The sequence below is a fragment of the Suricata suricatta genome, chromosome 13, assembly GCF_006229205.1.
Source record: "Suricata suricatta isolate VVHF042 chromosome 13, meerkat_22Aug2017_6uvM2_HiC, whole genome shotgun sequence".
Classification (NCBI taxonomy): domain Eukaryota; kingdom Metazoa; phylum Chordata; class Mammalia; order Carnivora; family Herpestidae; genus Suricata; species Suricata suricatta.
Window position 1 is genome coordinate 1,262,914 of NC_043712.1, and position 21,840 is coordinate 1,284,753.

General features: G+C 62.1%; 1 protein-coding gene across 1 annotated transcript in view; it reads right to left on the reverse strand.

Annotated features, from left to right (window-relative positions):
• NACC2 (NACC family member 2) overlaps positions 1-21,840 on the reverse strand; it is a 23,997-nt gene that overhangs the window by 126 nt on the left and 2,031 nt on the right. Inside the window, exons 3-7 of the mRNA XM_029921007.1 lie at positions 21,563-21,719; positions 3,642-3,806; positions 1,803-1,908; positions 1,373-1,470; positions 3-262 (exon numbers count right to left, since the gene is read on the reverse strand). Coding sequence (XP_029776867.1) covers positions 3-262; positions 1,373-1,470; positions 1,803-1,908; positions 3,642-3,806; positions 21,563-21,719 — 786 coding nt within the window. The remainder of the gene's footprint in view (positions 1-2; positions 263-1,372; positions 1,471-1,802; positions 1,909-3,641; positions 3,807-21,562; positions 21,720-21,840) is intronic.

Below are 21,840 nucleotides of genomic sequence, written 5' to 3' on the forward strand. Positions count from 1 at the left end.
ACGATGGTGGCGGCGTCGCCCCGCCGCTCCGCGTAGATGCGCTGCTCGAACACCTGCGCGGCGGGCGGGAAGTCGGGGTCCAGGGCCGCGCCGGCGGCCGCGGAGCCCATGACCGTGCGGTACATCTCCACGCCCTCGGGCAGCATGGACTTGATCTTGGGCAGCCAGCGCTTGCGGACGCGGCGGGCGTTGGTGCACATGTCCGCCGCGATCACATTCATCTCGCTCTCCTTGAAGCTGGGGGCGAAGTTCTGGCAGTACACTGCAAGCACAGGGCGCCGCGTGAGGGGCCCCGCCCCCGAGGAGCCCCGCCCCCTGGGTCAGAGCCGTGGGGGCAGGGCTGGGGCCCCCCCCTCCCCAGGCCTCTCCTGGCCTCACCCAGGATGAAAGGAGGTCCTGGAGGCCCTCCCCTGCTCCCTCGGGGCAGTCGGCATCAGGGCACAAGGCTGTGGTCCCGCCCTGGACACTGGCTGGCTGTGTGGCCCTGGGCAGGTCCCTGGCATCTCTGGGCCTCACTTTACTGCTCTGTCCCACCCACCTGGGTCCCAGGGCTGCAGAGACAAGGCTGATCGCTAACCTTGCCCTGGTCGGAAGGGGAGGCAGGACCGGGAGAGCAGCAGCCCTGGGCACCTGCCTGCCTCGGGCCTCAGGCCTCCAGGGGCCTAACCGGAGGCTCTTCCCCACAGGCCCCGCGAGGAGGAGGAGGTGGAGCCGAAGGGGGCGGCCCAGCCCCCAGGCGGGAGGACTCTGAGTGGCCGCCTCAGCAATGTCCCTGTTGATGACAGCGCAGAGCCTGGGGAGGCCCCTGCAGTGCACACTTGGGTCCCCAGGGCGAGCCCTCCAGCCCGCATCGGCGCCCCTGCCCCGCTCACTCTGGGACTCTCCTCACCCACCACAAAGGCCCCTCTTTGCTCTGAAACAGAATCAGCCTCACGGGAGGTGTTTTCCCAGCAAGGAGGGAAGGCGTCCCGTGAGCCATGGCTGCAGGAGGCCCGGCCTGGCCTTCGGGCGGGGGGCTCCTGCCGGGGCCGGGGCCGGGGCCGGGGGGCAGCAGGCGGCTGCGGAGATGGCCAGGCTCCGCCCCCACGCGCCCGGGAGCGGGAGGCAGGAGCCAGCGAGCAGATGGCAAAGGCTCAAAATAACCTCGAAATGTAAATAAGGGGTTTTGTTCAAAAAGGAAAATTAGATCTATTTCACATATTAAAATAGTTCCGCACACAGCTGAAGCCATCGTGCTTGGAAACCGACCAAGAACGTTAGCACCTCGAGACCTGGCTCCTGAGAGCTGCTCTCCAACCCACCCCCGCCCCCCAGCCCTGCGGGGTCAGCTGGGCGCCGGCGTGAGGCTCCGCCCGGACCCCCGTCCACTCACGCTTCACGGCGTTCAGGACCCGGCTGTCCAGAGGCTTGCGGCTCGGGTCGCTGGTGGACGAGCGGATGCCGGTGCCGCAGCTGTTGGCCAGCGTGTTCCTGGGGGGGGGCGGGGGAGGTCAGAGGCGCCGCGGGAACGGGGCTTTCCCACCCGGAAGTCCACCGGCCCACCCCCCACGGGCTGCTGCTGACTTCCAGGGGTGCGGTGGTGGGGAAGGGGCCCCCTGACCCGCCATGAAGTGAGGCATGTATGGCTCTTCATTTCATGAGGGGGAGGCGTCCACAGCCCTCCCCAGACCCAGGCCCCCTTCCTGGCCTCCACAGTCCCCGGGCTGGCACCCAGGTGCGCAGTCAGGAAGGTGTGGGCCATATATGTGAGAGGCTCAGCCACGGGAGCCCCTCGAGGCTTCTGCCTCCACCTGGGGACCCACCTGTCAAAGAAGGTGGCGAGGAGCCGTCGCAGTAGGACCTTGTGCTTCACCCCTGCGCAGAGGTGGCAGTTCATCAGCTGACCGCGTGTGATGTAGACCCCGGAGCCTGTGACCACCAGACACAGCAGAGTGAGGCCCTCGGCCCCACCACCCACCACCCAAGGCCAGGACCTTCCCAGGAGGCTGCTGGGGCCAGAGCAGGTGCCCAGAGGCCATGGGGAGCAGCACCCCAGGGCACGCCCTGTTACCCGGAGGAGGCAGCCTTGGTCACGTGTCCCCAGATCATCCTCCCAGCCTCAGGGGACTTCCCTGCTCAGCCCTGGGACTGGGAAACACTCCTTGCTTTTCCCCAAAACCAAAGCGCCTCGGGCAGCGGTGGGGACTGGAGTTCCGGAGGTCGCCTGCACCCGTGCGTGTGGAGGAAGGGCAAGGCCAGCACAGGCGGGGGGTGGGCAGTGGGCCCAGAAAGTGCCGTTTACCCAGAAGAAACCCGGCAAGGCCCGGGGGCCGGAGGGCGTGGGCCGAGCCGGCAGGGACGGCGCCTGTGGAGGAAGGAGCGTGCGCAAGCGCCCCCGGCTCCAAGACGGCGTGCGGCAAACCCCGGCGGGCCCTGAGGCCTCTCCCTATGACCCCAGCTGTCACAGATCACGTGTTGAGTCTAGGGACAGAGACAAGGGTGGGGGGACTCCTTCCCGGGTGCAGGGTGGCAGACACAAGATGCGGGGCCCAGCGAGCCAGGCCTCGGGGGGGCCTGCACCCACTCTTTAAACAGACACGTGCCTGATTCCGGACGGAGACTACTGCCGGGGGCATCGGGCCAGCGTGGCCTGACAGTCCCCGAGGGCCTCACATCCAGCCAGCTCAGGTCTGTAGGGGCTCAAACCCAAGAGCAGGACAGGTCACCCTGAGCCACACAGACCGGACACCCCCTCGGTGTGGGGAAATGTGTAAAGGGGGGGCTAAGGCCCAGTGGGGCATGGGAACCCGATATCCTGCTGTGGCCTGGGCCAGGGAAGGTGGCCAGCCCCCGCCCCCCCAACTCCCAACCCCGACAGATTTGCTGTTAGCTGAGAGGCAAAGCCACCCCTGTGCCCTGTTCTGCCCTGCTGGGACAGTGGCTCCCAGCCGAGGGGACAGCGCACGGAGAGCCCTCCGAGAGCCCTACTGGGGGGGCGGGCCCAGAGGCTCACAGAGGGTCCGTGTCAGCACCAGGGGTGGGGGGGAAGGAGCCCGTGGGTCCCTGCCAGCCGGTTAGGGGCTCTCCGCCAACCGGGAGACGCCTGGAAAATGGCTCCACCTCCCCAGCTGGGGTGACGCCAGCACCTTCATCTTCCCGGTGCGGAGCCTTAAAAACCCGCGAGGCCAGAGGAGCCCCTGCTGGAGGGAGAAATATTTCTGACAAAGGCACCCGGCCCCAATGGGCTTTCGGACTCTGCAGCGGCGTTTGCTTTTACAGAGTTCCGTTTCGGACTCAGAGCCGCTCGGGAGCCTCCGGTTGATCCCGTTGGGGCCACAACGGGGCTCTCTGGGGCCTGTTGCGGGGGGGGGGGGGCTGTGCCCTGTGTTCGATTTGGTTTTATCTGCCACTTAAATTAAAACACAATGGTGACTGCAGCCCCTGCCAACATATGAGACCAGCCCAGGGGATTCAATTAAAATGCTAAATTAATTCAATTGAATAACTCCTTTTACTGATACATTCTTCTAAAAGGAAATTAGAGGAAATTTAAGACTTTTTTTTTTTTTGACTGATTAGTGATAAGCACATCGTTTGGAGCTCTGGAGGACAAGGAAGAAACGGCATCTGCACACGGCAGACGGGGCGGGAGGGCGCCTCACCTGCCACCAGCTCCAGCTTCTCGCCGGGGTCCCCTTCTGAGTAGAGCTTGGGGTGGCAGCGGTACCCGATCTGGCTGATGAGGCTGGCGGGCAGGGCCACCAGGTCGCGGCGGATGAGGACGCAGGAACGGCTCTCCAGGGGCACAGGCTCCGGTTTCTCTTGCACTGCGGACACAGACCCGACTGGTGAGGGGTGCTCAGCCCCGCCCCTGCCCGCCCCCCACGGTGGGCTGGACTGCTCCGTCCCTGCCCAGCTCGTCCTGACCTCTGCAGGGAGGCCCAGAGTGAAGAAGTGAACAGAGGGAGGCAGCGAGGGACGCCCACCCAGACCTGCGGACAAGCCGTGGAGGCCGGGAGGTGCCCGCCAGACAGGCCTGCAGATCAGGCAGCAGAGCGGCCCTTGGCCGGGCGGAGTGCAGGCCTGGAGCGCATTGGGCCCTGCGCTATGACCCCTCCTGACTGCTCAGGGGGGCCCCATTCCACAGGTGGGGTCACGCGGGCCCTCTGCCGGTAGGCACCTCCCAGAGGTTGTACCATGCTGCCTGGACGACACAGTCCCATAAACACGTGCCAGCAGTAAAGGCAGTGGCAGCGCCGGCATCTGCAGCCCCCCAGGTGGTCTGGGAATGCTCCTGACAAACCCCCCAGCGGGCAGACAGGGACCCCTGCGCACGCTGGACCCGCAGCTACAATGGGGCAGGGCTGAGACCCCTCTGATGTCCCCAAGACACACGGGAGCCCAAGAGCGACTGCACGTCAAGGCCACTGTCGTCCCTGTCCCCTCCCCTCTACTCTGGGCCTGGCCTCTCTGGCTGGTCTCTCGAGGCTGGGGTGGGGGCTCCCCACTAGTGCTCACAGAGGCCCCAAGTCCACTGGGCACCAACCACACTGAGTGCCGTCCAGGTGCTGGGGGCCAAGGAGAAGCAGGCGCGCTGCCCTCAGGGAATGCCCAGGCTGGGGCTCATCAGGTAGCCAGGCTGGGTGGGAGATGCCACACGGAGGCTCCCATGGTGGAGAGGACCCAGCCCCTCCAGGCTCTGTGCCCCCAGACCTCGTAAGCAGGTGCCCCCAAGTCCAGCCCTGTGTCCTCCCTCATTTCCAGCTTCCTGTCCCCCTCCCCCACCAGCCCCGCAAGCTGCACCCTCATCACAGGATCAGTGAAGGGCCTCCGCCCAGGGCAGGGCTCCAGGGCAAAGCTGCCATCGGCCCACCTCCCTCTGCTGTGTCCCCAGCGCATGGGCCCCTCTCAGTCACCTCCCAGGAGGGCCACCTGCTTCCAGTCAGCTGCTGTCATTAAGAAATCAAAGCCGGTCCGGGGCAGGGGCTGCCCCGCACATCTGGCTGGAGAGCATGGGCCACCGGCCACCGGGCAAGGTCTGCAAGCTGCTCAGAGGGTCACTTAGGGTTGGGCCCCTATGGTCAAGGACAGCAGTTCTCTGAAGCAGCCTTAGTGGGCCCTGGGTGAGAGCGAGTGGCTGCAGAACCTTCTAGTAGCCAGACACCTGGAGGGCAGGGCCAGGCTGGAACCTGCTGTCTATTAGGCTCCTGGCCAATCAGGCTGGACCAGTGGTCCTGTCCCCTCGGCACTGTGACCCTTCCCTCCTCGGGGGCGGGGGGTCCCAGGAAAACTCAGCACCTGGCAGATGCCAGGCCGGGCATGGGCCTGGGACAGCCACGCGGGGGCTGCTGCAAAGGGGCTTCAGGAGGGAAGGTGGCAAGGAAGGGAGGGTCCTGGGCAGACCCTCCCCCTCAGCCTCCTGTGGGTGGGGTGGGGGCGGCTTCCTGGAGGCCCCAGGAGAGCCCCTCAGGAGAAGGCAGGCCAAGGACGAGGATGGGGCTGGGCTACCTCTGCCCAGCACGGTCCCCCACCCCCTCACCAGATCAGTGCTCAAGCTGGGGGGCCGGCACCTCCCACCAGGTGTGTGTGGGGGCGGGGCCGATGAGCAGAGAGCAACAGAGAATCTTCCAAACCTGGAATACCGGGGGCCCGGGGAGCACAGGAGAAACAACCTGGATGGTATTTTAAAACATAATTACCCGCCCCCGCCCCCCCACCCCCGCCTGCTGTGATTACACACACAGACGCAGCGCCAACGCTGGCGCTGTGGCATTTACATAAAGAGCGCTCACCAACAGAAATAACGCGGTCCACAACGCAGCCTGCCGTGTTTCTCCAAACAGCAGAAGTTGTTTCCGCTCCACTGGACTGCCCCAGCCCCAGCCCCCTGCCCCAGCCCCCACCCCGGCTCCAGAGAGCCAGAGACCAGCAGATCCAGAACATCCAGAATGGCCTCTGCTATTTCTGCTAGGCCTCGGAGCCCCGGGTCCTGTGCAAGCTAAAAATACCCGCACCCGAGTGGTGGCTCAACTGAAAGGTGCGCCCAAGGCCTTCCCCACCCCGGCCCTGCCCCGGCCCTGCCCCGGCCCTAGGCTCCTCCCAGGGAGAGGAGGGGGCAGCTTACAACCAGGTTCTGGAAGCCTGGGAGAGTGCCCATGGCGGCACGGGGGCACAGTGACAGGGCCCCACACGTGCCCGTGGCCTTTGGGGAGGCGTCGCTGACTGCAGCGCTGGCGGGAGGCCCCTCGGTGGGCTGCGGGCAGGGACTCGGCAGCCCGCAGACAGACCCTCGGATCACACTGAGGTCACTCGGGGACTGTCCACTACAGCGGAACCGCCACCTTCACCACCAACGGCCCCGTTTTCACCGGCAACAACTCTGGTCTCCAGGACTGTGGGCTCCAAATATTTTGGGACCATGGAATTTGGAGAGAAGCACATGAAAATGCAGAGCAATTAGCTCTTTGTCCCGAGAGGGGAGGGATTGCTCTCACTGTAGGAAAGGTGAGTCACGGTCAAAAAGGCCTCTATGGAACAATCTGGAACAGTAGCTGATCTGGGCCAAAGGGGCAGCGGCAACCAAGGACAGAGGGTTCCCCTCGGCTCACTGGACAAAGAAAACTGTAGCCGTGGACACAGGCCCCGTGGGTGGGCTCCAGGGACTCGGCCCCGAGAAGACAGCCGGCTGCAGAAGGGACGGTGCATGAACCCGGTGCCGAGGACCCCGCGCTGCGTGACTGTGGAAGGACCAGCATCCAGGGACAAATCCCGTCGATTCCACGGGCTGTGGGGCCAAGACGAGTCAGATCCACAGGGACAGACAAGTGCTTGGGGGTGGGAGGAGGGAGTCGGTGTATAACAGGACCAAGTTCGGTCCTGGGGACGGCTGCACGGCAGTGCCCGTGTCCTGATGGCCCCGAACTGTGCGCCTGGCACCAGCTGTCACGGAACAGCCTGTGTGACGATATTCCGGCGCAACAACACGACTCACTCGATCGAAAGGCTCCTGTCGGGGCCGCGGGCTACGTACGCATGGGCGGAGGGCAGCGCCGGGGACTCAGGCCTGCAGGGTCCCTGCGAGGGTCACTGACCGGGAACCTGGAGAAAGCCCTAGACCCTCTCCCCACACAAAACACATGGAGCCTCCAGCCCACGGGATGGTGGTGCGTCAAAACGCCCCAGTGGTGTGGACTCTGTTCCTGTCTCCAGAAGCCGAGTGCCTCTGGGGAGTCACCCAGGTGGCCCCTCAGCGACAGCTCAGGCAGCCCCGTCCTCAGCAGGGAGCCCGCACCAATGTGCATGGCCCCTAGCAGGTGACGGAGGCCCTCAGAGGTTGGGCGGGGAGGTGTGGGGACAGGGAAGGGGACGCTCACTCCACAAAAGGATGTGCCATTTATTAAAATGGCACAACTAGAAAATGAACCCCCAGTCCTTGATTATATCAGAAAACACAACTTAAAACCAGATGGAAACAGAAAGGCTGGGCCACATTACCCACTTTTGACTCACCATAAAGGAATTCTAATAGTCCGTGCGGGCAAGTGAGGGGACACGCAGTCCGCAGCCCGGAAATGGGCCGGCACGGACACGCCCGGCCGAGTCGTGACAAAGGTTCACTTACCGCCGATAGGGGAGTGACGTGTGGTGCGGAGAAGCGGCCAGGCTCCGTCTGAGCCCCACACCCGACACAGATCTTAACAAAGATGACCAAGGACCTCACGTAAAACACAAAACTAGAAAACCTCCAGAAGAAAATCGTGGTGAACTGAGGCTCAGCTACAAGCTGAGACAGGGCCCCGAGCACGGCGGGCGAAGGAGCGGCCCGATGCGCTGGCCCTCACCCCAGTGACAGCCTCCGCGAGGGAGATGCAGGGACGCCCTAGCAGCTCTCCGCCCGACACCAAGGAAACGGACACCTTGATCTTCAAAATGGGCAAAAGATCTGAACAGACACTTGGTGAGAGAACACACGGCCAATCGGCACTGAAGAGGCGTGGCACGGGCAAATAAAACCACGTGGCAACGCCACTCCACACGCACCTCGAGGCTGACCTTGCACCGAGCGCGGCAGGGGGGGGGGGGGGCGCCGCTGGGTGCTGGTCCCCGGCCGGCATGCACAGGGGACATGGGCACTCCGGGGGACACACACAGGGTGTGGGACAGCACCCCTGCACCTGGATGCTCAGCCGGGGGAAACGGGCATGAAGACGGTGCGCTCGGGCCCTGAGCAAGGACACGCACACCAGCTCTGCTCCCATAGGCCCCGACGGGAGACGGCCCGTGTTGCTGCGATGGGGAGGTGACTGCAGCGCACCTGAGTCCCAGACCCGCCTGCACGACAGACGGGGCCAGACCCACACGGTTATGTGCTGGGGGACTCCCTTCATAGGACAGGTTCCCAGAGACAAGTCTCCGGGGACAGAGAACGGATCAGTGACCCGGGGATGCCAGCCTGACCGCAGTCAGCCTCCCTGCCCACTGAGGACGGCCTGGGTGGATCCTGGTCCAGGACACCAGGAGACACCGGTCGCCCTGAAAACACAGGGGCTCTGTGTGCCCGGGACTGTGTTTACGTACATGCAGGTGCGGGCTGCGCAGGAAGACAGAACACCGGGACGCAAGGCCCCAGCGAGACAGAAGACAGACGGCCGTGGAGGGACGGACGGAGGACAGCTTCCCCAGGGTCACCCTTTACCCTCTTCATGGCGATGAGCACATGTCAGCTGCACAAACACCCCTCCCTTTAACCTGTGAGGTGCCCCAGGGACCCCTGTGTGGAGACGGGGGAGCGACCCCCCATCAAGAACAACGCCAAAAGCCGTTAAAAATGCGCGGCTGGACGGGCGCCTGGGGGCTCAGTCGGTTAGGCGTCCGACCCTTGATGTCGGCTCAGGTCACAGTCTCACAGATCTTGAGTGTGAGCCCTGCGTCGGGCTCTGCGCTGCCAGCGTGGGGCCTGCTTGGGACCCTCTCTCTGCCCTCCTCTGCTTGGGACCCTCTCTCTGCCCTCCTCTGCTTGCACGTGCTCTCTCTCTCTCAAAATAAAAACAATGAACTTAAAACAATTAGTCTCAGGGCCAGGCCCCCAAGCGGAGAGGATGGCAGCCGGGGGGCCAGTTCCAGGGGCCTCGGCCCGGGGGATGTCCTGGCTTCCCTTCAACTTCCTGCCGCCACAAAGCAGCCCAAGTGCAGGACCAGACTCAGAAACCAAAGAAAGGTTAAATCTGGGGTTCGGTGCCCACGTACGAGACAGCAGATGTGGGGGCCCGCCGGGAGGAGGCGGTCTGGGGGGAGACCCAGAGCCGGCCGTGAACTGGGACCCGCGGCGAGGGCCCGGCCAGCTCCCACCTGAGGCCTCTAACAACTGACCCTCTGGAGTAGGGCTGGTAGGAGCTTCCAGATGTTTCCTACAACGTCTAGCATTCAATGAGAAATCAGCAGGAACACGGGGATATGAGTGATAAGAAGCCAATGCACAAAAAGGCGTGAGATCAGAGCCAAGGTGGTCCGTCCCAGAAAATGGCCGCCCCCCGTGGAGCGCCGGCTCTGGATACAGCGGGAACCGGAGCAACGCGATGGGGGGCTGCACCAGAGAACCAGAATCCGCAGGAAGGACCAGACCCCGGACAGGGGATCTGTGTCCTTGGAGGAGGCAGGTGACAGGAATTCCAACCAGGAAAACAGTGCAAGCATCCAGACTGAGGCAGAGAAAGGAGACCCAAGAGTCACAGAAAGTAAAAGCGACACGGAACGTGGGCAAGCACGACCCCAGGTCCCGGGGGCCGCGGCGGCGGAGAGCTCCCAGCTCAGAGCGAGAGGGCGGGCCCCGAACACGCCCCCGGACGGAGCCCCGGCCCCGGAGGCAGAGGCTGCTGTGCAGACGGACGCTGGGACCTCTAACCCCGAACACAGCAGCCCCACACTCCTGGTGAGAGGGAAACAGACAGAATCAAATGGCTGATGGACCAGAAAGAGGGGAAACAGAGAAACACAGGAGACCGGAGGGGACGGATGGAAAATCGCTAGTAAGACGGGACCTGAAACCCCAAGACAGCAGTGACGACACGAGACCGGACTGGACACGACAAAACAACGGAAGTCTGTCAAGCCTGGATAAAAACCAAAACCCGAGACACAACGCGAAACCAACGGACAAGGCAAGGCTGAAAGCAGGTGCAGACGACAGAGCGCCCACGCCCAGCGCCGAAGGGTCACCAGAGTCACCGGGAGACCCAGTCGCACGGGACCTGGGCAGGCGTGCAGGACGTGACGCAACCACGTAAGCTGACAGCGTGATCAGTGCGTATGAACTCGTTCTGGGGCACAGAGTAATTCTTGACCCATTCCGGGGCAGCGCGGGGGGTCTGAAATCCGCGGGGCTTGTATTTAGAGATCACGCCAGAAGGACGACCGGAAGCGGAGCAACGTACCCCTGCACAAGCCCAGGATCAAGGGAAAATCACAATGTGGTAACACAGTTAGAAAATCCTTTTCGTGAATGACCGTGAAAATGCTCACCACGGGACGAGGCTGCGGCCCAGAAGTGCACAGCCCCACACGCACTTATTATAGAAGGCTGAGAAGTTCATCACCTGAAGTCTTTTTTTTTTAATTAATTTATTTTTTAGAGTGGGGGAGGGGACAGAGGATCCGGAGCAGGCTCAGTGCTGAGAGCAGAAAGCCCAACTCGGGGCTTGAACTCATGAACTGTGAGATCATGACCTGAGCTGAAACCAAGAGTCAGACGCTTAACCCACCGAGCCCCCCAGGTGCCTCTGAGATCTCTTTTCTTTAAAGAGCTCTTTAGGGGCGCCTGGGGGGCTCGGTGGGTTAAGCGTCCGACTTCGGCTCAGGTCATGATCTCACGGTTCGTGGGTTCAAGGCTGCGTCGGGCTCTGTGCTGACAGCTCAGAGCCTGGAGCCTGCTTCCGATTCTGTGTCTCCCTCTCTCTCTCTGACCCTCCCCTGCTCTCATTGTCTCTCTCTGTCTCTCAAAAATAAATAAAAGACATAAAAAAAAAAAAAACAGCGGGAAGGAATTCCCGGTGTGTTTCAGGGGGTGGGGAACCCCGGCAGAGGCATGGGGCGCGGCTGGATGGGAAATGAGAGGGCGCTCTCTGCACAGACACACAGCTGAGCCACGTCCAGGCAGGTGGCCGCCTGTGGAGTGGGTGTGGCCCGCGGCCAGGCCCTGGCTCGGAGCCCCCACCTCTGCGCGTGGGGGGTCTACACCGGCGCCCACACTGCATGTGCTGCGTGTGCTAACAGGCTTCCTGGCGTTGAGGCTGGAGCTCAGGACGACCGTGCGGGCCACGTGGCCAAGACCCGACCCGAGCAGGCGGCTCCGTCCACACTGCCTGAGGCCCCTTCCAGGGGACGGACGCTGCGAAGGGGCTCACACCTCACAACCGTCACCAAAACAGGGCAAAAAAGAAAACAAAAGGAGGTGGCAGCTGAATGCAGAAATTCAGTCATAAGTAGGCTGAACTTATTCCAGAAATGCAGGTTTTTGATTTTTTTAAAGAAAAGCAATCGCTGTAACTCAGAAAAGTAACGGATAGAAGAGAAAAGCTGTATGCCTGTTGCAATATTTAGAGACAAGGCTTTTGTGAAACTTCAACACCCTTTTTAATGTATTTATTTATTTTTGAGAGCCAGAGAGACACAGTGCAAGCAGGGGAGGGGGAGGGAGAGAGGGAGACACAGCTGTCAGCACAGAGCCCGACGTGGGGCTGGAACCCACGAACCGTGAGATCATGACCGGAGCCGAAGTCAGATGTTTAACCGACTGAGCCCCCCAGGTGCCCCCAGATTTGTTTTTAAATAATAAACCCAATCTGTTTCTATATATAAGCAAAAAACAATTGGAAAAAAAAGAAACACTATGTAGATTCAAACAAAAATGAATTTCTAGGAATTAATCTAACAACAGACATGCACAGAATTACAAAACAGTCCCAAGAAAAACCAAAAAAGATGTAAATTAACTGAAAAAAACACCCAGCACGGTCGGGACCCCAGCACAAGCCTCATCTGCAGAGTCAACAAAATCCCAACCAAATCCTGGCAGGTGCTTTTGTGCGGCATTTGACAAAACATATAAAAATGCAGGAAAATGTCCGGGCGGGGCAACTGTAAGGGACAGAGCCAGAGGCGGGCCTCACGCAGGAAGCCGGGCGGTGGGCACCGCACAGGGGCCAGCGGAGAGGGAGGGCGCGGGGCCGGGGGTCCCCACACGGGGTGGGCAGGCCGGCGCCGGAAGAGGTGCCGTCTCAATGGAAAGCAGGCGACCCGCTGGGAAGTCAGGTGGGAAAGAGGTAAATCGGGGCCCGATCACAGCACCCTGGAACCTTGACCCCACACGCGCCGCGGACGGAAAAACCTCCGATCCGAAAACAGGAGCGTCGAATTTCGTCTGTTCGGAGAACGGACTTCAGGAAGAGGGGAGGCAGCGACAGCCGGGGGTCGGGCTGGGTTTGGAGACACCAGCCCGAACTCATGGTTTTTAAGTCCACAAATCACAGGTGGGACGGACAGAGGGCGTGAGGACAGGGACGTCCCGACAGCCACACGCAGACCTCACACCGCTGCTCCACGCCACTCCCCGCTGCAACGAAAGAGCTGGATTGTTTTGCTAGATTTCTGCTGAACAGGATGGAAAACGCTCTACAAAACTCTCTGCACTCACACGAAAGCAACAGTAAGTGAAGGAACACCGCAAGCGGAAAGGTGGGGACATTAGGGACCCCCTTCCCGGACGACGTCGGCCAACTAGCCACTGAGGGGCTGAGGAGTTAGCAAGCGCCCGGCGGGGCCGTCAGCGGACACCCAGGGAATCCCCACGGCTTCACCGGCCGGGGACCCTATCGCCACCGTGAAGCCACCCGGGTGTCGGTGCCTCCAGAGAGGACGCGCCGGGCGGGACCCAGCACGGTTTCCCCAAGACGCGGCTGAAACACGCACCTGAGCCCAAACAGAGGGCGTTCTGCAAGATGGCTGAGCCACAGTCCTAGAAAGAGAAGTGCGGTGAGGGCAGGGGCCGAGACCCGCCATAGAACGCGCCCTGGGCGCACCGCGCTGCTCCAGGGGACAACGTGGGGACCCGTGAGGGGACCCCGGGAGGGACCCGGCACAGGCCGTGGAGCCCTCCTGCGAGGGGGGCCCGTGGCCGTGTTCTCGTTGCAGGAAACGCTCAGGACTCGGGGCAAAGGGACGCAGTATCCGCAGCTGGCACCCCGACGGACCCCACAACCGCCCACAGAAAGAGACTGACGTGGCACGTTCTTACCCGGGGCGAGCCTGAGCAAAGGCGCTGATCTTGAAAGGTGTCTGTACATTTAAAATGATTTCAAATCATGGGGCGTCTGGGTGTCTGTCAGTGAAGTGTCCGGCTTCGGCTCAGGTCAGGATCTCACAGTCCGTGGGTTCGAGCCCCGCGTCGGGCTCTGTGCTGACCGCTCGGAGCCTGGAGCTGCTTCGGATTCTGTGTCTCCCTCTCTCTGCCCCTCCCCCATTCACACTCTGTCTCTCTCACAAAAACAGATGTTAAAAAAATAATAAATAAAATAAAATGATTTCAAATTAGTTGTTTGTTTTTAAGGAACGCCTAAAGAACTTCACTATCATCCGGACGTGGAGGAAGACGCCTCTAAACAAAAAACAAAGACTCCGTTGCTGAAGCGTGAACAGACCCCACGACATCGAGCCCAACGGAGGAAGGCAGGCAAGTTGGAGCCCGGGACGGGACATCCGGGACACAAAGAGCCACAGGGAAGGGCGTCCGGCCCAGCCCACGGAGCGGGGACGCTCGGGGCGCAGGCTGCCACGCGCTGCTCCGGGCTCCCACACAACCAGCCACCACGAGAGACCTGGGGCGACACACGGCAGGCGCGCCACAAGGTAACACTGACGACGTCCGAACAGCGGACAGGCACGGGACGGACCCGGGGAAGGGGACCCTGAGACGAGGACACCGGTCAGCAGAGACACCGCAGGAGGGCACGCAGGAGGCGCCAGCGGCACAGGCTTTCAACCAGCAGATCCTTGATTTTGCCTCAGGTCATGATCCCAGGGTCGTGGGATCGAGCCCTGGGTGGGACTCTGTGCTCACAGTGCAGAACCTGCTTGGGATCCTCTCTCTCTCTCCCTTTCTCTCCCTCCCTCTCCTTCTTCCCCTGCCCCCACCCCTTCTCATTCCCTCTCTCCCGCTCTCTCAAAATAAATACGTAAACTTTCAAAGAACAAAAAAAGAGGAACCCAATGAGGAGAGAAACAGGAAGTCAAAATAAGAACCAAACAGCACTGCAGAAAAGATCAGCAGGCATTAGAAACAGCAATAGAAACCACTCAATCAACGAACGGGGCCTCGGCAACGCAGGGGCAAAAGCCCACGTGATGGGGGTCTGGACAGAGGGGCGCAAAGTCACCTGAAGAAACCTCGGCATAAACACACGTGCCCGGAAGGTTCCACGGACGGCAGCAGAATGAACCGAGGACAGCACACAGGAGCACGTTGAAACCAAGCGGAGGACAATCGGGGACAAAGGCAGCAAGCAGAGACACAGCATGCGCAGGGGACACGCAAGGACGGCGGCTCCCAGCAGGAAGACCAGAGAAGGCAGAAGGCGAGTGTGCACCCGGAGTGCCAGCACGCGCACGCCCACGGCCACGGGGACCCGCTCAGCGACACCGGGCTGACCTCACCGAACGGGAGCCGCGCGTCATGCTGCAAGCTGCCGAACAGACGCTATAAAGACGTCTTCACGGGTTCTCAGAACTCACTGCTGGTCCATCACTAGGACCGTGAGAAGTTCAAGTCCCCCAAAATGAATATGTGCGGTAGCTTAAAAAGTGTGTTTTTTTTCCCATATTTCACGTTTCTTTGAAAGAAAACTGGACGGGACGAGGAAGAGACAACAGAAATTTGACCCGCACCTCACACCTCATGCAAAACCTGACCCAGAACGGGCCACGCATCAAATGTCAGACCCAACCCCACGAAACATCCAGAAGAAAAGGTAGGGGAAAACCCGTGTGTTGTTAGGTGGAGACGTGGAGCGAGGTCCGACCCTGGTACAGGGCGAAGTCAGACGCACCGACCGCCGCCCCAGCCTCGAAAATCCCACGAGCCTTGACTCCCCGACACGCTACTAGCACCCCGTCGGCCCGGACCTTACGCATCACACAGCTGAGTAACAGGCGGCTGGTGCATTCTGTGCACCGCATCCCGCGTTCCCACCACAGGGTGCGCTGCAGGAAGGAAACGTTACCGGAAAAGTCCCGAGTTACGGCACCGCGATGCGGAAAAGCCACGTTTAAGTGGGTCCGAGTGGTCTGAGCCTGGATCGTTCGGGGTCAGGGTAACTAATCACTTAACCTCAATATCCAAATGTATCTGTTTATGAAAGACTATCAAGGAACAGACGGGCCGGGGGGGGGGGGGGGATGTTCCCGAATCACACGCCCGACAGAGGCCTCGCCTGCGGTGGGTAAAGAACGCACAACTCACAGTCCCCCCACAGCCTGGCTGTTCGGCCCAGTAAGAAGGGCGGCGGACCCCGTGCACACATGGCGGCCACACGCGAAAGCCGTCCAGTGTCGTCAGACGTCAGAGAAACACCGCCTCGGCCCGACGGGCACAAGACCACGCACTGGTGAGAACGTGGAGCGGCTGGCGGTCCGCCCACAGGAGAAGGCGGGCGGCGGGGCAAGGGCGGGGGAGCCTCGAGGTGAGGAGGCTGGCCTGGCGCCGGTGGCAGAGGCGCTGGTGTGAACTGGAGGGCCGAATGCCAAAGCGGGAACGTTACACAGGACGTTGGTTTTAAAAAGGACTGGAAACAGGGGCGCCTGGGTGGCCCAGTGGGTTAAGTGTCTGACTTCGGCTCAGGGCATGGTCTCGCAGTTCATGAGTTCGAGCCCCACGTGGGCTCTGTGCTCACAGCTCAGAGCCTGCGTGGGATTCTCACTCTCCCTCTCTCTGCCCCCGCCCCACTCATGCTCTGTCCCTCTTTCTCTTAAAAATAAAAAAATGTTACACAAATAAACATGTAAGTAAGTAAAATGGACGGAGCGAAGCCGGCCGGCTGTCTCAAGTGAGAGCACGACCTGTGGGAAGGCTGGCCGCAGGCGAGGAAGGGGAACCCACGACCCCGAGCGCACGAAGCGCCAGAGGCGGTGGCATCACGGAGAAGGGACGAGGCGAAGACGCAGGGGGCCGGACGGGTCAAGAGCGGGCCCAGAAAGGAAACCCAGGAAAAACTCAAGCCGGAAAGTGCCAGCAGAGAGGAAACCAGAAAACGGCTAATGGAAACGGACAAGACGGCAGACGTGAACGCAGCTCCATGGAGAGTCATACCCAGTGTCAGGAGACTCAAGCCGGCCCGGATGGACGTGCAAGGTCAACCCCACGCTGAGCGTAAACAGCGCACTTGAAGATGCAGGGGGGAGGGGCGGCTGTGGTAAAGATATGAGCATGGGAAGAAACTCCATCGCGCATGCGCCGGAGATGGATGGAGCCCCGCCCCCCACCGTGCACGCGCCAGACCCGGAAGACACACCGGACACGGACGGAAACCCCCCACTGCGCACGCGCCAGACCTGGAAACACACTGGACACAGGAAGACACACCAGCACATGCGCACCAGACATGGGACGACACCAGCGCATGCGCACCAGAACGGGGCCGGTGTGGCCACAGGAATCATGTCAGAGCAGCCTTGCAAGTACATGAGCTCCAGGAAACACACAAACTGCCACGGCTAGAGCACGAGGAAACGGAAATCGATGCGTTCTCTACCTAAAGGAATGGAATGTATCATTAAAAACTCCCACAATTAACTACCAACAATAAAATCCTGCACAGCCAAGAGGCTTCATAGGTAAATGAATTCTGTCAAATACACAAGAAAGAAATTCCATCAAACTTACACAAACTCTCAAAAACTAAAGAAGGGAAGAGAAGGTTCGTGTTCTCCCTGATCCCTGAGACCATCCTTAGAGAACACGGGTGATTGTCCATCACGGATGCAGGTGCAGAAAACCCTAAGAAAACGGAAGCAAAGTGAAAACCCTGTGCAGCATAAACCCCACACCACGTGGGCTCCATCCCGGTGGCTCAGCATTAGCAGTCTGAAGGGAGACAGACTGATCTGATCTTGACCATGAACCTGGTACTCAATTAATTACAATCCCCAGAGTCATCTCCTGTACACTTGGAATCGGTACGTTTTATTGTGTACAGACACAGATAATCACCAAACGAGGAGCGGGAATGGTGGGCCTGACCCAGGAGCACAGATGAGTCTCACCCATTCTGTGGATGGACGCAGACGGGAGGATGCAGTGCACAACCGTGTCCGCCTGATGTTCTGGGACAGGCAAACACATCCCGAGTGACAGGGAGTGGACCCAGGGCTGCCTGGGGTGGGCACCGCTGGACGGTGCCCTGGTGCACAGCCCAAGACTCACACAGGTGCGGCTCTCACCCCGGTCAGGGAGGCACAGACGTTATACTCAGTCACACAGGCATAAGAAGGAATCTAAGGGTCTCCCAGGGTTTGAGGGCCACAAGTGACACTGCAGAGGGCTCTGTGCTGTACATGCCACAGGAGAAGCTGAGGGCTGGGGAGCCAGGGAGGCCAGCCCAGAGCCTCAGAACAGCCTGGGGCCGGCTCCCTGGGCGGCTGTGGGACAGGCACCCCGGGGCCTGCACCTCCCTCACCTGCCCTGAGTGTTGCCTTCAAGAGGAGGGAACCCCCACCCCCACTTCTGCATGTGCCCCGCCTCGCTGGGTCAGGGACACAAAACACCCATGGATCCCGGGGCCCTCCCCGAAGTTGGGCGCGGCTCCAACAGTGTGGACAGCCTGGGCCCAGGTCAGGAGGCAGTGAAGGGGTGGTTAGGATTGGGATTCACAGGACAAACCTAGTCTTCCCCCTTCCCTGCCGGACCCCCAAGCGGCAGCTGGGCTGTGGGTGGGAGCAGCCCCCCAACAGGCTGGGGGTTCTGCACATCTGCTGCCGTGCTGGGAGCGAGGGGTGGTCTCAGGGCGGTGGGGCCGGGGGTAGGTACAGGTGGCAGGGTGGTCCAACCTCCTGGGCGGCGCTGACCAGGGCCTGGTCCGGGCACACTCTCTGTCCTTCCGGAGCTCTCGGGAGCCATCTGCAGCGTCTGCTCAAGGCGGGCAGAGCCGGGAACAGATGTGCTGCCGCGTGCCGGGACCTGATCCCGAGCACCGCCAGTGTGTGTCCCGTGCTGGGGGCTGGGACAGCGGACAGACCCGGGGGAGCAGGCCAGCCTGCAGAGGGGAAGAGAGGGCAAGCCCAGGCAGGGCCACCAGCCCACGGCCACCTGTCCCGTCCCGGCACAGCGCCCTGCGGGGCCCCTAACGTGGATGCGTCTGGCTAGTGTGGAAGTGCTGAGAAGCGCCTTTGTCTCATCCACAGGGAGCAGCGTCTGCCAGCAACGATCAAACATCTGCCCGCAGAGGAGGGGCTGGGCCCCCGGCAGAACGTGCCTCGGGAACCCTGGCCCAGAGGCGGTGGCCCCAAAGGTTGCCCCTGTCAGCCACCCGCACTCCCCCCTCGGAGATCTCATTGGTGGGAGAGGGAGTCCCCCCACCTCCCTGGGCAGCTCACTCTCCCCACCCTGAGCCTCCCTCCCTGGGGCCGGGGGCAGCCCATCCTGCCCCACAGGGACCCCAGCCAAGATTAAATACTTGTTCAAGGTCCTGTTTGCCACCTGTCTGTCTCCCCGTGGGTACAGACGTCCCCAAGGAGTGTGGCCAAGTAGAGGCTGTGAAACCAGACCCCCTACTGCACTGGGGTGCCCTCGGTGCCCTGCTCACCCTGGAACCAGCACCTACCCCCCGACCCCCTGCCCTGACTAGGGCTGCCCCTCACTCCCGGCCAGCAGATGTGCAGACCACCCCCCCCCCCCGCCAGAGCTGAGCAGGGGCTTCCTGAGCCCCGGAGGAGACCCTCCCCATGCCAGCAGGAGGGACCCAGCTGGCCCTAACATGTAGGGAGGGGGCCTCACTGCAAGGTGGGTCCTACCCCCATCAGGACCCTCCTGGTGCGTCACTCAGTCCTAAGAGCAACAAATCAAAAACAACCCAACCACCCGTGTCCTCAGGGACTAGGGAGTCAGCTGTGGTGTGTCCTCCCCACGGACGAGAACGCAGGAACCGGAAGGCAGACAGGAGACACATGCGACAGGGGCCCGCAGAAGCACAGTGGGGCCGCTGGGGGACAGTCAGGGTCCATGCTCTCCCTCCGCCATACTGAATTCCTGGACGTCCCAAATGGGAGCTGCTGATGGGTCTTCTCACCTTCCCTACACAGAGGCTGCTAGATGTGTGAGGGTCACTTAGGCCAGCCTCTCCCTTGACAGGTGGGGAGACTGAGGCCAGGAAGAAGGGACTCCCAAGTGCCCTTATGTGGCAAGCATGCGCTCTGAAACAGCCCCGATCCACCAGCTCCTAGACTGCCCTGCCCCACCCCCGTCCAGGCCTGGACTGGGGGCAGCAGGCTGCTGGGCTGCCCGAGGGGCCGCGAGGATGTCCCCGGACCAGGCCAAGCCAGTGCGAAGAGGGAGTCTGGGCTACAGGCAGCCAGCACCCAAGGGGCAGCCAGCCTTGGGGGACAGGGCCCCCGTCTCTGCCTGCTTACCCCCACAGCCCCCTCCCCCACCGCCATCTTCCCAGCTCACCCGCGCCCGGTGATGCCTGCGACGTCACTGCCAATAACCTAGATTTTAACCAAGAAATCACACCCCCCCTCCCTGCCCCACTTATGGTCTCACTGAGGAGAAAACCCAGACTGTAGCACCCGGGCCGACTGGAGGCAGGGCCAGCCCCACGCCCTGCCCACTCGTGCCCACCGTCCCTTCCTGTTTCCCACCACCCCATCCTCCTGCCAACACCCCCAGGGAGATGGGGGCGAGTGCTCTGATGGTTGTCACCCAGGGCATGGGTGGCCCCTGTAGGCACACTGCCCCGGGCCGGGCCTGTGCCCCCCTGCCGGAAGGCAGCTCAGACAGGCCACAGCATAGCACCTGTCCCCGGTGATGCCAATGCCTCGTCCTCCTACCCAAAGCTGCCAAGGCCAATGGCCACATTGGACAGAGGCATTTGGAGGCTGGGTCATCTCCTGCTCTGTGGCGTACCGCGGGCCACGAGCGCACAGTCCCTGCCCTGGGACCCTTGACAGACTTCAGCTCTCCATGGCTGGGTCTGGGGCTCCTCACGGCCCTCCCTTGGCCCTCCGGGGGCTGTCGGCGGCGGGCAGAGGGCACGCCAGGCAGGTTCCCGGAGGTCCCCCTAAGGCCTGAGCCCAGCATCCCTGCCGAGCTAGCGCTTTTCCAGATCACGGTGGTCTTGGCACGAGTGTCCCATGGGATTTGTGCAAACGTGACGACATGCTTCTGGGTAAAGTAATGACCTCCAGGAGCAATCATCCACCCACAGCCCCTGCAGTGGGTGGGCACGCACCCGGGGCGGTGCCCCCTGCTCCCCACAGCGCTGAGAGGAGCCCGGCTTGGCCAGACTGTCCAGTCCTCGGCTGGTGGCCATCCCAAGGGCCTCAGCTGGTGGGCATCCCCTCCTCCCCACCCCCCGATCCCAGCACTAATCAACAAGTCCCTGCCTAGAGGGGGAGGGGGAGTACGGTGGGGGGGGGGCAGCATCTGCCCCATCAGGGACCAGGATGTAGGGGAACAGAGGGGAGGGAAGAGTCACCATGTGGCCCCTTGGGGCCCCAGTTCTGGGTCATCACTTCCCGTTGAGACCACAGGCCCTGCATGCAAACGAGCAGGCCGCGAGCCCAGGCACACGGCCAGTTTTCGGGGAACATGGAAAGCAGGTGGATACCCGATCTGGGGCCCCAACTACCAGAGCCTCAGCCCGGCAAACCCCAAACAGCCCCCAAGTATGTGATACGGTCTGCAAGGCCATGTTGAGTCAGGGCTCTTCAGGTGTGTGGGTCCCCAGTGGGGTGCACCCCACAAGTAACTTGGGGGGACATAGCTCACTCAGTTCAACAAGGTCTCTCTGGCCCGCCCCCTGGTGCCGGCCCCAGGGGGATGGTGGGAAATGAGATGCGTTACGGGGTGGGGGGGCGGGTCTCTGGCCTGAGAGTCCCAGGGCAGGTGAGACCACATGGGGGTGGGGGCTGAAGTCAAAGGTCATGCAGATGGCCTGCTGGGGCCTCCTACAGTGCCTGGCACTTCGCGGACAGGGCCGCTCAGGCCTTGAGCAGACAGCTCACACAGCATCCTGTGAGCCCTTGGCCAGGTCCCTGGTCCACTGAGGCCCTCAGTCTCCTCGTCTGACCCACGGAAGTCCGAGCCCCCTCCCACGTGCTGGACTGCGGCTTCCCGTGGGCGGTCACTCAGCTTTCCCGTGTGGCATCAACCGTCAGGTCCTTAGCTAAGGCCCTGAAAAGCTGACAGAGGTCGTGCCCTCCAGCCCATCCAGCCCGGGTTGGGGACTGTGCCCAAACACGGCAGCCTCCCCGAGCGGTTACAGCCAGGTGGCGAGGACCACGGGGCAGGGGCCCGGCTGGTGGGCGGGCGGCGGCTGGGTACCTGCGTAGCTGCCGGCGGCCTTGATGTACATCTGGCCGTACTGCTCCTCCGCCATGGTGTCGTAGGCCTCGTCATCCTCCTCGTCCTCCTCGTTGTGGTAGGAGGTAGGGCTGTCGGTGGTGGGCAGGCTGCTGGCGCCCGGACTGGTCCGCTCCCCCTGGGAGTAGGGCACCTGCTGGATGCTGGGCAGGAGGGTGGCCAGGCTGGGCACCCCGTAGTAGGAGACCCGGGGCAGCTTGAGAGGGGCCGCGCCCGCCGCCGCCGCCACCGCGGCGCCG